Raw genomic sequence first — 15,531 nt, 5'->3', positions numbered from 1 at the left:
GGTAGAAGGCCCAGCTAACATTATTCACTCCAGTAGTATGAATGAGGACAGCAGGAACAACAGAGACAGGGTGGGAAGTCAGGTTTGTCAGATGCCAACGTTTCTGACTATACCCATCCTACAGCATGGCCTTGGTGACCACCCAGAGCTCAAAAAAGCAGATATATTACAAGCACCACCAGGGAGCCCAAATAAACTGGATTTTTTTTTTCTTCTGAGCAGTATTTTTAATATACCATCATTATTTAGAGCAAGGTAGAACTCTTTCAGCCCAGAAAACAATATCATAAAACCCTGTTATTGGGTGTTTTATTTTGTTTCTGAAACAAGCACAGATGACAGGGACTTGGGTGTGGAGAGTTTGACAGCACCCTGGGGGAGGGCACATCCAGTCAGACTTTGGCAGTTTCTGCTCCACTGGCTCTGAAGGTCAGCTGGCGTTTCTCCTTTGAGAGATCACCTAACAGCATCGTGTGACTGTAAAGCCTGGCAGGGGCAAAGTTCTAGCTCATGGCAGCTGGGTTTCATTGGGGTCTGACTGGTAGTGAGCAAGACAGGGTCCTGGGTCTATGTTGGTGACAAGAATTTGCTACAAAAGAGTATAGGGAGTGTGACTAGGGGAGGGAGCTGGGGCAGCAGCTGGCTGGAGACTCTGATGTCCATGAGCACCCCAAATTCATGTTCATGAGGTCTCTCTTATATGGCCTTCTGGTTGCCCTGGGTCAAGTACACCATAGTTCATTTTTCGAACAAAAACCTACTGAGTTTTTCTCAATACCCCTCCTCAGTCCCTACCTGCCTATGACATGAGGCTTTAAGGGAACAGTGCCAGGGCTTCCACAGGTGGGAGTCAGTAAGAGACAGGCGGGACAGGTGGGGACCCAGAAAGGCTTTGCACATCTTCCAGGCACACCCTTCCCCCATCCAAGCACACGGGACAGCCAGGGGTTTCTTGAGGACAGAGACTGATCCAGTCAAATCTGGGACCACAGTCTGAGCTTACAAGCACCGGGGCGGGGGGGGGGGGGGTTCCCAGAGACAAAGAAAAAACAAAAGAATGAATAAATGTCCGTTTTAACGGGAGGCCTGGACAGTAGGGCTTTGGGAAACAGCCTTTCCCCAGCACAGAGTAGAAACCCTCTTCCTTTCAAAAAGGCGCCTGCATCCCTCTGCAATGCCCTCTCTATTTCTTTCTTGCTCTAAAAGTTCCTGTGAGGGTTACCTCTGTGCCTCAGTTTCCCCAACTGTGGGATGGAGCAGGCTCCGCTTGAGGCCCCGCCCCGCCTCGCCCTCTCAGGCCCCGCCCCCTCAACAACATGGCGTTGCCAAGGCGACACTCGTACACAGGCGGGGTGGGCAAGGGCTCGGAGTTCCGGCTGCGAGCTGGAGACTCCCGGACCCGGCGGCCTCGCCCCGGAGCGGGCCGGCTGGGCTCTCGGCGGAGGACCGAGCACAGGCTTCCTCCTGCCAGGTAAGTGTGGCTGGCCGACCCTGGGCAGCAGACCAGGGCAGATGCCCGCCCAGTGAGGACGTGGGCTGGAGGGCTGAGGGTGGTTTACCGGCCCCATCCCCCCAGATCTGGGCTTGGGTTGCCGGGGGCCTCACGCCCCCTAGGGTGTCCAGAGGGCTGCATCCAGGATTAGGAGGAGAGCCCCCTGCCGCCCCTGATTTATGGAGGACACCCACTGGCCAGAGAGATCCCCTCGTCTTCCCACATATAACCTCGACGAGGTCCTGCAGCCCGAGCCACTGAGACCTGGGAGCCCGCAACAGAAATTTTGCTCCTGTGCTGTAGTTCAGTTCTGACTCATCTTGGCCCGGGAACGGAGGACTGGAGCACTTTCCTCTTTACTCTGGCTGGCGCTCTGTGGCATCAAGTAAGAACTCATTTACAGAGTTTAACGCTTTCAGGTCGCTTTCTGCAGTGCTTCCAGACAGGTCTGACTGCACAGGCCAAGATTACGGTGGGGAAATATTGCCTAACCCAGACAGCTAAAGAAATAGACTTGGAGTTTCCCTACCTGTCTTGTAGGACGGCACAGAGGGGGAAAGTGGAAGGTAGCTAGCTACCAGGAAGATGCTGAGGCTGCACTGATTACTTGCAGGCATCATTTTGTGCTCCCATTCATTCAGCAAGTATCTGCTGCAGCCCACAAGTGTCAGCCCTGGCAGCTCTGGAGGCTGGAGATGGAGTGAGGAGCAGACTCTTGGGAATTGTGGCAGCTGAGATTTTACCCCGCTTACAGCTAACAAGCTTAATGGATGCCAGAAGAGACAAAGGGCTGCACTACACACTGCACCACAGGCAGCACCAGCTACATGGGTCATCGGCTCCCCTTGTCCCTAGGACCCTAGGGGGCAGAAGTGCAGAACAGCCCAAATAGATGCACACATCCAGAGGCTGGGTCCCAGCTGAGGGGTCCCAAGCTCAAGGAACCCCAACCTTTGCCCGGAAAGAGACCTATCTTTATGATAAGCAATAAGCCCTCCACCTGGTGGCTCTGTGCAAAGGCCCGGCTTTCTCTCCACGCCCTTACTGCTGGGGACCTTACCTCGATGTCTGTGAAGCAGTAATGATGACCACCCTGAGGGTTGTTCTGCAGATGAAGAGTAGTTGGGACACAGTGGCTGGCACTTGTCAGGGACTCAGTGAGTGCTGAGAGATGTCTATAAAAAGTAGGACACTCTGGGAATCTCTACTGTCACAACTAGAGGACTTTTGTGTTCACCTGGGGTCCAACAGCTTTGCGTTTTAGTGACTTTTCAGTTAAAAAGAAAAGAGGACTATTGTTCTTTGATGTGACATTAAGATAGAGGATATCATGTGTAGGGCACTGAGATAGAGGATGTCACATGGGTATAACATCAAGAAAGAGGATGTCGCCGGGGATTTAGCTCAGTGGTTCTGCCACCTGCCCTGCAAGCGAAAGGGCCTGAGTTCGATCCCCGGTACCAAAAAAATAAAAAAATAAAAAATAAAGAGGATGTCACATGTGCATACATATATGACATTAAGATAGAGGAAGTCACACATATCCGACTTTGAGATAGAGGATGTCACACCTGTATGCATTGAGATGGAGGATGTCACATGTGTACTTTTTTTGTTGTTGTTGTTCGATTCTTTTATTGGTATATTTTAGGTATACAACACAATTACATTTCTCATTGGGAACTGTACCTTTACATAATGCATCTTGGTTCTTATTTTTTCCCCATTCCTAGCCCTCCCTTCACCCCCTCCACCCTTCCCTATTTACAAAGACTTTATTTCCATTTTTTCCATTTCTCAGCATTTTTCCTTTCCCTTCTTTCCTTTCCCCTGCCCCTCCCACTACCCCTACCCCTCTGGACCTTTTCTTCCTATTTTGCATTATCAATTATTCATTCTAATCATTGGTACATTTTAGGTATACAATATAATGACACTCATCATTGGAAATTTGCACCTTTACATAATCTCTCTTGGTTCTTATTTTTCACCTTTGTCCAGCCCTCCCTTCAACCCCTCCATTCTTCACTATTTACAAAGATTTTGTTCCTATTTTTCCATTTTCTCATATTAATCCCATTCCCTTCTTTCCTTTCCCCTATCCCTCCCACTTCCTTCCCCTTTGCCCGTTTTCTTCCTATTTCACATTACCTATTATACATTTTAGTCCTTATTTACACTTTCAGTTTCTCACACCAGAGAAACTATTCAGTATTTATACATGTGTGTCCTATTTATTTCACTTAAGAGTATTGCCTCAATGTGCATCCACTTCACTATAAATGTCTCTAATTTCTCATTTTTTATGGCTGAGTAGTACTCCATTTTATGAAAAAAAAACACATCTTCTTTATCCAGTCTCCAGTTGATGGGCATTTGGGCTGTTTCCAAGTTTTAGCTATCACAAACTGTGCTGCTATGAACATGGGTGCACATATATCACTATGGTATGAGTCTTTTAATTCTTTGGAGAAGATCCCCAGCAGCGGAATAGTGGGGTCAAATGGGACTTCCAGTCCTAGTTCTTTGAGGTATCTCCATACTGATCTCCACAGTGCTTGCACCAGTCTACACTCCCACCAGCAGTGGAGCAGGGTTCCTCTTTCCCCACAGCCCCTCCAGCATTTGTTATTGGTTGATTTCATGATAGCAGCCATTCTTTCTGGATGAGGTGGAATCTCAGCGTTGTTTTCATTTGCATCTCTCAAATGATTAGTGATGTTGAACATTTTTTCATGTATTTATTTGCTATTTCTACTTCTTTGTCTGAGAAATGTCTGTTCATTTCAGATGCCCATTTTCGGATTGGGTCTTTCAATGTGGGAGGTCTGAACTTTTTAAGTTCTTTCTAGATTCGAGATAGTAGACCTTTGTCTGAGGAAAAGCAGGTGAAGATTTTTCCCCACATTGTGGGTTGTCTCTTCACACTACTGGTGGTTTCTCTTGCTGTGCAGAAGCTTTTTAATAAGAAGAGATCCCACTTGTTGATTGATTGTGCTAGTTCACGGGCAACTGAGGTTTTGTTCATAAAATCTTTTCCTACACCGATGTCTTCAAGAGTTGTACCTAACCTCTGTTCCAGCTGGTTCAGAGTTTCTATTTTAATATTTAGATCTTTAATCCATTTTGACTTTAGTTTAGTGCATGGCGAGAGGTATAGGTCTAGTTTTAATCTTTGGCAAGTTGAAACCCAATTTTTCCAGCACCATCTATTAAAGAGGCTATCTTTCCTCCAGTGAGGGTGTTTGACTCCTTTATCGAAGATGAGATGGCTGAGTGTGTCTGGTGTTGTTTCTGCATCTTCTAATCTGTTCCACTGGTCCTCAGGTCTGTTTCTTTGCCAGTACTATGCTGTTTTTATCACAGTAGCTTTGTAGTGTAGTTGCAGGTTGGGGATTGTGATACCCCCTGCCATGTCTCTGTTACCTAGAATTGCTTTTGCTATTCTGGGTCTCTTCTTGTTCCAAATGAATTTTTGAATTGTTTTCTCAAGGTCCATGAAGTATGCTGCTGGGATCTCAATTGGAATTGCATTAAATCCATATAGCAGTTTTGGAAGTATGGCCATTTTCACTATATTAATCTTTCCTACCCAGGAGCAGGGGATGTCTGTCCATTTTCTGATATCATCTTCAATCTCTCTTTTCAGAGTGCCATAGTTTTCTGAGAAGAGGTCTTTGATTTCTTTCGTTAGGTGATTCCTAGGTATTTCAGTTTTGTGGATGCTATTGTGAAAGGAATTATTTGCCCTATTTCTCTCTCAGTGAGTCTGTCATTCGTGTAGAGGAAAGCTATTGATTTTTGTGTGTTGACCTTATAACCAGCTACTTGACTGAATGTGGTTATTAAGTCTAGAAGACTTTTGGTGGAGTTCTTGGGGTCTTCTATATACAGTATCATGTCATCTGCAAATAATGACAATTTGATTTCTTCATTTCCTATCTTTATTCCTTTTATTTCTTTCTCTTGTCTAATTGCCGTGGCTAATGTTTCCAGAACTATATTGAACAAGAGTGGTGATAATGGACATCCTTGTCTTGTTCCTGATTTTAGTGTGAAGGATTTCAGTTTCTGACCATTCAGTATGATATTGGCTATTGGTTTTTCATAGATGGCTTTTATCAGTTTGAGGTAGAGACTATCTATTCCAATTTTTTGTAGGGTTTTAATCATAAATGCATGTTGGATTTTGTCAAATGCTTTTTCTGCATCTATGAAGATAATCATATGGTTTTTGTCCTTGGTTCTGTTGATATGGTGTATTACATTGATTGATTTGCGTATGTTGAACCATCCCTGCATCCCTGGAATGAATCCCACTTGATCAGGGTGTATGATCTTCTTGATGATCTTCTGCATTCTATTTGCCAGTATTTTATTAAGAATTTTTGCATCTATGTTCATTAGTGAGATTGGCCTATAGTTCTCCTTTTCGGTTGGGTCTTTCTCTGTTTTGGGGATCAAGGTGATGCTTGCTTCCAGGAATGAATTTGGGAGTATTGCTTCCCTTTCAATTTCATTGAAGCGTTTAAACAGTAGTGGCAGCAGTTCCTCTCTAAATGTCTTGTAGAATTCAGCAGTGAAGCCTTCAGGGCCCGGGCTTTTCTTAGTTGATAAGTTTTTAATTACGTTTACAATTTCATTGGTTGATATTGGGTTGTTTAGAATTTTTAGGTCTTCTTCGTTCAACTTTGGTAATTCATATGTATCTAGGAATCTGTCCATTTCTTCTGTGTTGTCCATCTTATTGGTGTATAGGTTCTGGAAGTAGGTATTGATGATCCTCTGGATTTCTGCTGGGTCTGTTGTAATTTCACCCTTTTCATTCTTAATTGCATGGATTTGGGCCTTTTCTTTCCTTTTTCTGATAAGGTTGGCTAAGGGTTTGTCAATTTTGTTGATTCTTTCGAAGAACCAACTCTTGGCTTCATTGATTTTTTTTGTATTGTTCTCTTAGTCTCCGTTGCATTGATTTCTCCTCTGATCTTTATAATTTCCTCCCTTGTATGAGCTCTGGGGTTGTCATGCTCTTCTTTTTCTAGAAGCTTGAGGTGCAGCATCAGGTTGTTTAATTGGGCTCATTCTGTTTTCCTAATATGCGTATTCACTGCTATGAATTTCCTCGTAAGACTGCTTTCATTGTGTCCCATAGATTCCGACGTGTTGTATTGTCATTGTCATTTAACTGAAGGAACTGTCTGATTTTTTATTTAATTTCCTCTGTGACCCATTGGTTATTCAGAAGTGTGTTGTTCAATTTCCACGTGCTTATGAAATTTTTCCAGTTTCTTTTGTTAGGGATCTCCAATTTCATCGCACTATGGTCTGATAATATACAGGGGATAACTTCAATTCCTTTGCACTTACTTAAACATGTTCTATGTGTGAGTATGTGGTCTATTTTGGAGAATGACTCATGTGCAGCTGAGAAGAATGTGTATTCTGATTTTGTGGGGTGAAAGACTCTGTAAACATCTGTTAAGTTCATTTGTTCAAGAGTTCAATTGAGTTCTAGTATTTCATTACTTAGTTTTTGTCTGGTTGATCTATCTATTTGTAACAGTGGGGTGTTGAGGTCCCCCACTACAATTGTATTAGTGCATATATGACTTTTCATGTCCGTTAGTATTTGCTTTATATAGTTGGGCGCACTAGTGTTTGGTGCATAGATATTTATGATTGTCATCTCTTCCTCTTGGATTGTTCCCTTTACAAGGATGTAGTGTCCTTCTTTGTCTCTCTTAATCAGTGTTGGTTTGAAATCTACTTGATCTGCAAAGAGGATAGCTACTCCTGCTTTTTGGGGGGGTTCCCGTCACATGGAGTATTGTTTTCCACCCTTTAATTTTCAGTCTATGAGTTTCCTTTTGAATTAAGTGTGTTTCTTGTATGCAGCATATTGTTGGATTTTGCTTCTTGACCCATTCTGCCAGTCTATTTCTTTTGATTGGTGAATTGAGACCGTTAACATTGATGGTTATAACTGAAATGTATTGACTTGTCATTGCCATGACTTTTTCTTTTTGTTGGGTTCTCCCCCTTTACATTTAATTTCTTGTCATGCCAGATGGGTTCATTCTGCTTTGCTTCCTCGGGTTGTGATCCTCAATGTCTGTTCCTAGGATATTGTGTAAAATTCTTTGGAGTGCTGGTTTGGTATTTACGAAGTTCCTAAGGTGCTCTTTGTCATGAAAGTATCTTATTTCTCCATCCATTTTGAAAGATAGTTTTGCAGTGTACATCAATCTGGGTTGGAGGTTGTTTTCCTTTAGGGCTTGGAATATGTCACTCCAAGCTCTTCTTGCCTTGATAGTTTGTGTTGAGAAGTCTGCTGTGATTTTGATGGGCTTTCCTTTGTATGTGATTTGTTTCTTTTCTCTAACTGCTTGTAGAACTTTATTCTTCTGTTGAGTTTCTGGAGTCTTAACAATTATATGCCTATGTGTAGATTTTTTTTTGATCAAGGCTATTTGGAGTCCTATATGCCTCACTTATCTGTATGTCAAGTTCTTTTCCCCTGCTTGGGAAGTTTTCTGCCATTACTTTTGTGAAGAGTTTTTTTTATGTCATCTGCCCTCTCTCCTGTTTCTTCATTGACTCCAATCGGTCTTATGTCATTCTTCTTTGCATCGTCTAGCAGCTGCTGGATTGATTTCTCGTGTTGCCTTATAATTTTGAAGGAATTTTTCTTTTCCTGGTCATTAATTGCAATCTTATCTTCTATATCTGAAATTCTGTCCTCACATTGGCTCATTCTTCTGTGTAGACTTTCAGTGTAGTTTTTCATCTCCTGGAAATCTATTTGCATCTGTTTTATGGATTCCATTTGTTTCCTATGTTGGGATTCCATCAAGTTCCTCAGCTCCTCTCTAGATTTATTAATCATGTCTTGCACTAGGAGCACAATTTCTCCTGTTATCTGAGAAATTATTTCTGATTTCATTTTTTCCAGATCCCCTTTTGTTGCCAGTTCAGTGGGTCCAGGTGGTTGAGTATCAGAGTGTTCCATCTCATTTCCCTTTGGGGTTGCTGTAGGTGATCTGGAAGTCTGGTTTTGAGACTTATTTACGTGTTTTCTCATTTTGACTGGGGAGGGGTAGTTGGGGTGCTATTGGCACCCATGAGGATCACCTCCTCTGAGCTGGAAGAGGTGGAACAGGGGCTGGAAGTGGCGGTAGGGATGGTGGCCCAAAAGCCCCTTCCTCTGGGCCGGGAGCAGTGGGACAGAAGACAGCCCAAAAGCCCTTTCCTCTGGGCTAGGAACAGCGGGAGGGATGGTGGCTAGGAAGCCCCTTCCTCTGGACCAGGAGCAGTGGGACGGCGGTTCAGAAGCCCCTATCTCTGGGCTGGGAGCGGCGGGACCCAGCTCTGTGGTCTGGTGGTTCGGTGTCCTCTGCATCTTTGTAGTGTGGAACCAGGTGGCTGTACAGAGGAGCAGGGCAGGGGGTGTCCAGTGGATTGCTGCCAGGGCGCGGGCTGATTTGGCGTGTTCTGTGCTACTCCGTCACATGTGTACTTGAACATGATTTGATCAGAACTCAGTGCGACAAATTATTGTTAATGTTTTTGAACTTTTGGAGTCACTAAAGTTTGTCTTTAAAAGCATGTATAGAACTTACTTTGAAATGCACCAAGGTATAAAATGATGTATGAACAGGTATGTGGTAAGGAAAATGCAGCACAATGTTGACTGCAGAATCTAGTTGTGGGTACATACTCCTTTAAATTTGTCTGCATCTTTGACATTTTCACAATAAAATGTTAGGGGAAAACATGTACAGGGTCCTGATCACATAGCCAAGCTATAATCTTAATACTGTACCTTTAGAAATCTTCCCTTATATTCTAACTAAATATATGAAAAAATGCAGTCACTGAAAAAGAAAGTACCAAGTAATACCTGCTATCTCAGTGACTGACTCTTGGCACTTTAAACCATATGGAAGGATTCCTTGGATAGGAGTTCTAGAAGCCCACATTAAAAACAGTAATAATAGAAGTACAAATGTGTGTCCACTGTATGTCAGGCACCATTAATGCATTGAACCATCACAAGCCCATTTTATAGATGAGAAAGCTGAGACACATAGAGAGAATAAGTAAAGCACCCAAGGTCACAGAGCTAGTATGAGTGGTGGGTTAGGAATGTTGAACATGAATACTGGGTATATCTGACAGCTGCATCCAATGGGAGATGGACAGCAATCATTAGTGGAATTCACTTTGTTGTTGGCGTGTTCTAGTTTTGTTTGTTCCCTGAGTCATTTAAGAAGTTTGGTGATCAGATCCAAGCTCTTTTATGCAAGAGATCACTGTTAGAAAACATAGACTTACAAAGTAACAACTTGTCATTGTGATCGCTGTCAAGCTAACCTGCCCCCTCCTATCTCTGCGGACCTCTCCCTGTGGACCTAACCTATGGTTATTTCATTCATTCTGAATCTGATATTGTTGAATAATTAAGAGGACTGCATTTTTCTAACCAAATTTTTTCTGAAAACCTTGCCTAGGGAAAGCAGAGAGAATGAAAGCCTATCTCAAGAGCACAGAAGGCTTCTTTGTCCTAAATAAAAGCACCACGATTGGAAAGCATGAGGATTCTGACCTGGTTTTGCAGGTAAGAACTCTTCCCAGCTGCTCCGCACCCTCCCCAGGCCCTGCACCCTCCAGCAGCCCTGGTATTAAGTGGACTGAATCTCTCAAAGCACAACTCCACACCCACATCTTCTATCGTTCTACCAACAGTCATTTGTCAAAACCACTGCCTTTCCTTAGTAAGCAGTAGGTGGAGCTCCACGCAGAGTGTGAGGTGCCCTCTGCCCTCTGCTCTTGTCCCCTCCCCACCAGCGAGGCCGATCACCACCTCTATGGAATAGGCCCCTCACCCTTTTCAAAGCCTCTCAGGATTTTTCTGGGTCCTGGGAGCCATGCAGTGCAGCCCTGGGCTCAGCCCCAGCTTCTTTCTATTTCATTTCATTTTTGGATTTAGCTGTGGTTTGGTCCAAAGCCTCAGCTCATTGACAGCCAAAGAAGCTAGGAAGAAAGGACAGAATAATAAAAACAGTGCCTTTGCTCTTTTTAAAATACTGAAGTGAGTTAAAGTGTTAATGTGGAAAGAGAAATGCAGTGAGTGGAATCTCTTGACTATGAAAAAAAGTTTTGCTTAGACCTCACTCAACAGGCTTTTTAACATTTTTAAAAGATTTTTGAAAAAATTACAGATTCACAAGAAGTTCCAAAAATAGTAGAAGAAGAATATGTATTTGCTTCCCCGAATCCTTATATGTTTTCTGACTATAACAGTAGAAACACTAGGAAATTGATTTGGATGCACTCTTTGTGTGTGTGTGTGTGTGTGTGTGTGTGTTCTGTGTCATTTTGTCATGTGTGTTGTGTCATGGGCAGCAATTGAGATACAGTACTGTTCCATCACCAGAGATCTCCCTATTCTCCATCCTGTCATTTTGCCATTTGAAAATGTTACATGAATAAAATCATACAGCATATGACATTTTTTTTCTTTTGTACCTGGGATTGAACGCCAGACCTTGCGCTTGCGAGGCAGGCACCGGAACCACTGAGCTAAATCCCCGGCCCAGGATATGACCTTTCTGATATTGGAGGTTTTGTTTTTCTTTCACTGAGTCCTGGATATCCATTTAGAATGTTAGCATATTCCTTTTTATTGTTGTGTAGTATTCCATGGTATGGATGTACCAATGTTTCTTTATCCAATCACGCATCAAAGGACATTTTGATTATTTCCAGTTTGAGGTTACTATGGGTAAATCTGCTATAAATAGTTCCATATAGGATTTTGACTGAATATAAAATTTCATTTCTCTGGGATAAGTGTCTGGAGTGTGATGGCTGGATTATATGGTACGTGTGGGCTTGAAGAAAATCCAAGACCATTACCATCATGGTGGCTGTACCATCTTAAATTACCATCAGCAAGGTATGGGGTACAGTTTCTCTGCATCCTCCCTAGCAGTGAGTGTTGTTGGTGTTCTAGTTAGCATGTAGTACTGTTTTATCCAGGTTTTAATTTGCATTTCCCTAATGGCTAATGATGTTGAACAACTGTTCTTGTGCTTTTTGCCTTTTTGCATATCCTCTTTGCTGAAGTCTTTTCTTGTCTCAGGCCCATATTTTAGTCAGAGTTTTGAGTCTTTTACTATTGAGTCTTGGACCAGGGATTTAGCTCAGTGGCACTACACCTGCCTCGCAAGTGCAAGGTCCTGAGTTCGATCCCCAGTACCAAACAAACAAAAAAACAAACTATTGAGTCTTGAGAATTCCTTATATATTATAGATCTGAGCTCTTTGTCAGATATATGACTTGCAAATATTTTCTCCCAGTCTGTAGCTTGTCTTCATCTTCTTAACTGAGTCTGTCACAGAACACAAGCTTTAATTTTGGGTGATATTTTACTAGGTTGCCTTACAGTCTAGTTTATCACTTTTTTCTCTGGGTGATGCATTTGATGTCCTATCTGTGAACACTTCACCAAGTCCTTGGCCCTGAAGATTTTCTCCTATGTGTTCTTCTAATAGTTTTATAACTTTATGTTTTATAGTTAACTCTGTGGAGCACTTTGAGTTAATTTTGTAAACAATATGAGGTTTAGGTCAAGGATCATTTTTATGGCTATAGATACCCAAGTTATTCCAGCACTATTTCTTGGAAAGACCACTATTCCTCCATTGAATTGCTTTGGCACTTTTCAAAAACTTTTTGCTTTTGCACTTTTGTCAAAAATCATTTGGCCAAGGGCTGAGGGTTTAGCTCAGTGGTTTCACTGGCTGCCTCACAAGCGCAAGGTCCCAAGTTCGATACCCAGTACAAAAAAAAAATCATTTGGCCATACTTATGTTCCTACACAAGTATGTTTTTGAGTCCTCTGTTGTTACACTTACCTCTCTATCTTTCTCCTACTATGAAGTAGACTTAACTAACATAACCATATATATATTGGCACCAGGGATCAAACTTGGGACCTTGTGCTTGCGAGGCAGGTGCCAGAACCACTGAGCTAAATCCCTGGCCCTAGACATATATTAGATAGAAGGATTCCTCCATTTTATTTTTCTTTTGCAAAATTGTTTTATTTATTTTAGTTTCTTTACCTTCCCACATTTTTTTAGAATAACTCTGTCTATATTTATAAAATATCTTTCTGGGATATGGGTAGGAATTGTTTTTAAAACTGTACATCAATGTGGGAAGAATTAATATCTTACTGTTTTGTCTTCCAATCCATGAACATGGTATGTTTTTCCATTTATATAGGTCTTCTTTAATTTCTTTCATTGAGGTTATGTATCTTTCAGCATACAAGACTCATATATTTTGTTAGACTTACACTTAAACATTTCTCTTATTTTGTTAGCTATGGTAAATAGTATTATACTTTTAATGTTGGTGTCCACCTATTCATTGCCAGTATATAGAAATAAAATATAGTTGTTTTTTATATGCTTACATGGTAACTTACAACCTTAATTAAACTTTCTAGAAGCCTTTTTGTAGCTCTCTTTGGATTTTATATATAAATAACCAAATTTTGCAAACAAGAACAGATTTATGTTTTCTTTTTTATCTGTATGTCTTTAACTTTCTCTTCATGCAATGGTGCATTGGCTAGGACTTCTAGTACTCTGTTGAGAAGGCATAGTGAAAGCAGTATAAATCTTATGTTTACCTTGTTCCTGATTTTGGAGAAAAACATTCAGTCTTCTGCCATTAAATATGATGTTAACTATAGGACTTTTGGAGATGCTCCTCATCAAATGGAGAAAGCTCCCCCATAGTCATAGTTTTTTGAGAGTGTTTATCAGAAATTCAAAAGATTTAAAAATAATTCAACATACCCTCCTGGGAGATTCTCATCCATGATACGGTCTCCCTACAAGGACACAAAATAACATATTCAGCACACAAAGCTAGAAAAACAAAGGAAAAGAATTGCAGTTTCTTCTTACCATAATAAGGGATTGATGAATTTTACTTCCTGTCTGGCCAAGGTGGAAACAGAATGTTTTGAACCTGACTATGCTGTTAGGAAACTGTAATAATTTTTAAAAGTAGTCTTTTGGGGTAGACAGATCTGGGCTTGCATCTCTTTAGGCCATTTTCTGGCTTTGTGACTTCAAGCAATCTACTTAATCACTCTGAGCTCATTTCCTCCATCTGGAAATCACTTACCTTTCAGGGTTGTTGTGGGGATTAAATGAGAAAATGCACGTAAAGTGCCTGGCACACAGTGCTAAGTAAATGACACTGTGATCATTATTATGGTCTCAGAAGATAAGACTGAGAGGAATTCTCTGGGGTACACAAGCTCAAGGCAGGTATCCATTGACGCTAACAAGCTGTTTGGAAAAGAGAACTAACAAGGATAATTATTATATAGACAGAAGTTGAGTTGCATTTATGGTATAAAAATAATTGCTTACTGTTCCTTGGCTTAAAAGGAAGTCAATTGTTCTAGGTGTTCCAGCACCACTTCTTGAAGCAACTGTCCATTGAATGGCTTTTGCACTTTAAGAAGGAAGCCATCGCTGTCAGCCATGGTCACTTTGATTAATGAAGGAATCAGTTGCATTTCTGGAAACACGAACTTCCCCTGGCTCCCAAGAGAGGATGACCCAGGGGTTGCCAAATGCTTTGTGAATAGACTTTCGATGGGATCTTATATCTTCTCTTAGACACGTCCTCTTCTCATGGTTTAAATGGAGCCAGGACAGTTTCGAAATGCTGAAATCTACATCCGTGGCAGCATTTTTCAGTTTCATAAGACAAGAAATGAAACCTGCCCCCTGCTGAGCTCATTGGGCCTTTCTAATTAACCTCAAAATCATGCTTGATTAGCTACCGGCCACCAACAAGCCATTGATTGTTTGTGCTATTTGTGCCACTGAAAATGATTCCACTATAAAGTTCAGAAGCCAAAATAAACAAGCAAAAACCTTGGAATTACCTACCAGTTACACTTAACAAATAAAAAAGGGTCACTTGTGTTATTTGCCCAGGTAAAATCCTAAAGAATAGGGATCTGTGTCTAAAACTTTATATTTGTTGGCAAGGCTCATATGTTGATATCATGACATCTTAACATCATTTACATTTGCTGATAAAGGAAGAAAGAAAATAAGTCACTTGTAATCCTATAACTTGGGGACAATCAAAATTGATTATGGTGGGGTTCACCCTTCAGACTTTTGTTCTGTAGCCCACAAGAGTTTGGTTTCCCCATCAACAATAGGAAGCCTGCTTTGGCCAGCCTAGTATTTGCTACTATCATCACTCATTCACTCTACTAGCATTTTCCTGAGCCTCAGTACTAAGAAAGCGATGGGTGGAATCAAGCATGGTCCCTGCAAGTGGGAAGCTACTAGGAGAGGGAGATAGAGGGCCAGGATCCCAGAGGGGCAGGTATGGTTAAAGCCCAACACCAGGGCTCTAAAGGAAAGGAATATGGAGAATGGAGAGGGCTTAACTAGACAAAAGGGGAAGGAACTAAATGTGTAAAGTCCCTGGGGTAGAAGAACATATGGTGAGCCCAAGGGACTGCAAAAAAAGGTGTGTCTGAAAGTAAGAGTGGGAAGGGGGAAGCTAAGAGGCAGCAGGATCCCTTTGTGCTACAATGAGGATTCTAGTCTTTATCTGAAGAAAGAAGGAAGTACTGAAAGCTTTTCAGCAAGGGGAGCCCCAAATTGTGAAATAAGCCCTCAGCTGCTCTGTGCAGAGTGGAAATCAGGAGCTGGCTCGGAGCCACCCTCCCCGACCTGGCACAGCTGGAAAGTCAGGGCCATTTGCTCTGTTCAGTTCAAAGCTAAACCATGTAAGTTGTTGTTTGCAGAATTTTGTGTGGATTCTGAACTGTAATTTTTATAGTTGGAGGTAGCATTTGTGCATTGATTTATTCAAAGATGGGGTCTGGCTGTGTTGCCAGGCTGGTCTCAGACTCCGGGCTAAGTCCCCCACCTGCTCAGTGTCCCAGTAGCTGGAACTGCATGCCCACACCCTGTGCCCA

General features: G+C 42.1%; 1 protein-coding gene across 5 annotated transcripts in view; it reads left to right on the top strand.

Moving 5' to 3' along the window:
* Nucleotides 1–15,531, top strand: part of Fhad1 (forkhead associated phosphopeptide binding domain 1) — a 162,386-nt gene that overhangs the window by 12,939 nt on the left and 133,916 nt on the right. For 3 of the 5 annotated variants that reach the window (XR_015452701.1, XM_087215111.1, XM_021262836.2), the window contains exons 1-2: nt 1,070–1,471; nt 10,003–10,109. Coding sequence is in view for 4 of the 5 variants with exons in the window: in XM_087215111.1 (XP_087071237.1) it covers nt 1,252–1,471; nt 10,003–10,109 (327 nt within the window). In the remaining variant the exon portion in view is untranslated. Of the gene's footprint in view, nt 1–1,069; nt 1,472–10,002; nt 10,110–15,531 lie in introns of those variants that run through there. The other 2 variants (XM_087215113.1, XM_087215112.1) reach the window with 2 other exon arrangements.

The sequence above is a fragment of the Heterocephalus glaber genome, unplaced genomic scaffold (genome assembly GCF_053883595.1).
Source record: "Heterocephalus glaber isolate CG9 unplaced genomic scaffold, H.glaber_assembly_v1.0 deba00001452, whole genome shotgun sequence".
Classification (NCBI taxonomy): domain Eukaryota; kingdom Metazoa; phylum Chordata; class Mammalia; order Rodentia; family Bathyergidae; genus Heterocephalus; species Heterocephalus glaber.
This window is presented reverse-complemented; position numbering and strand designations above follow the sequence as displayed.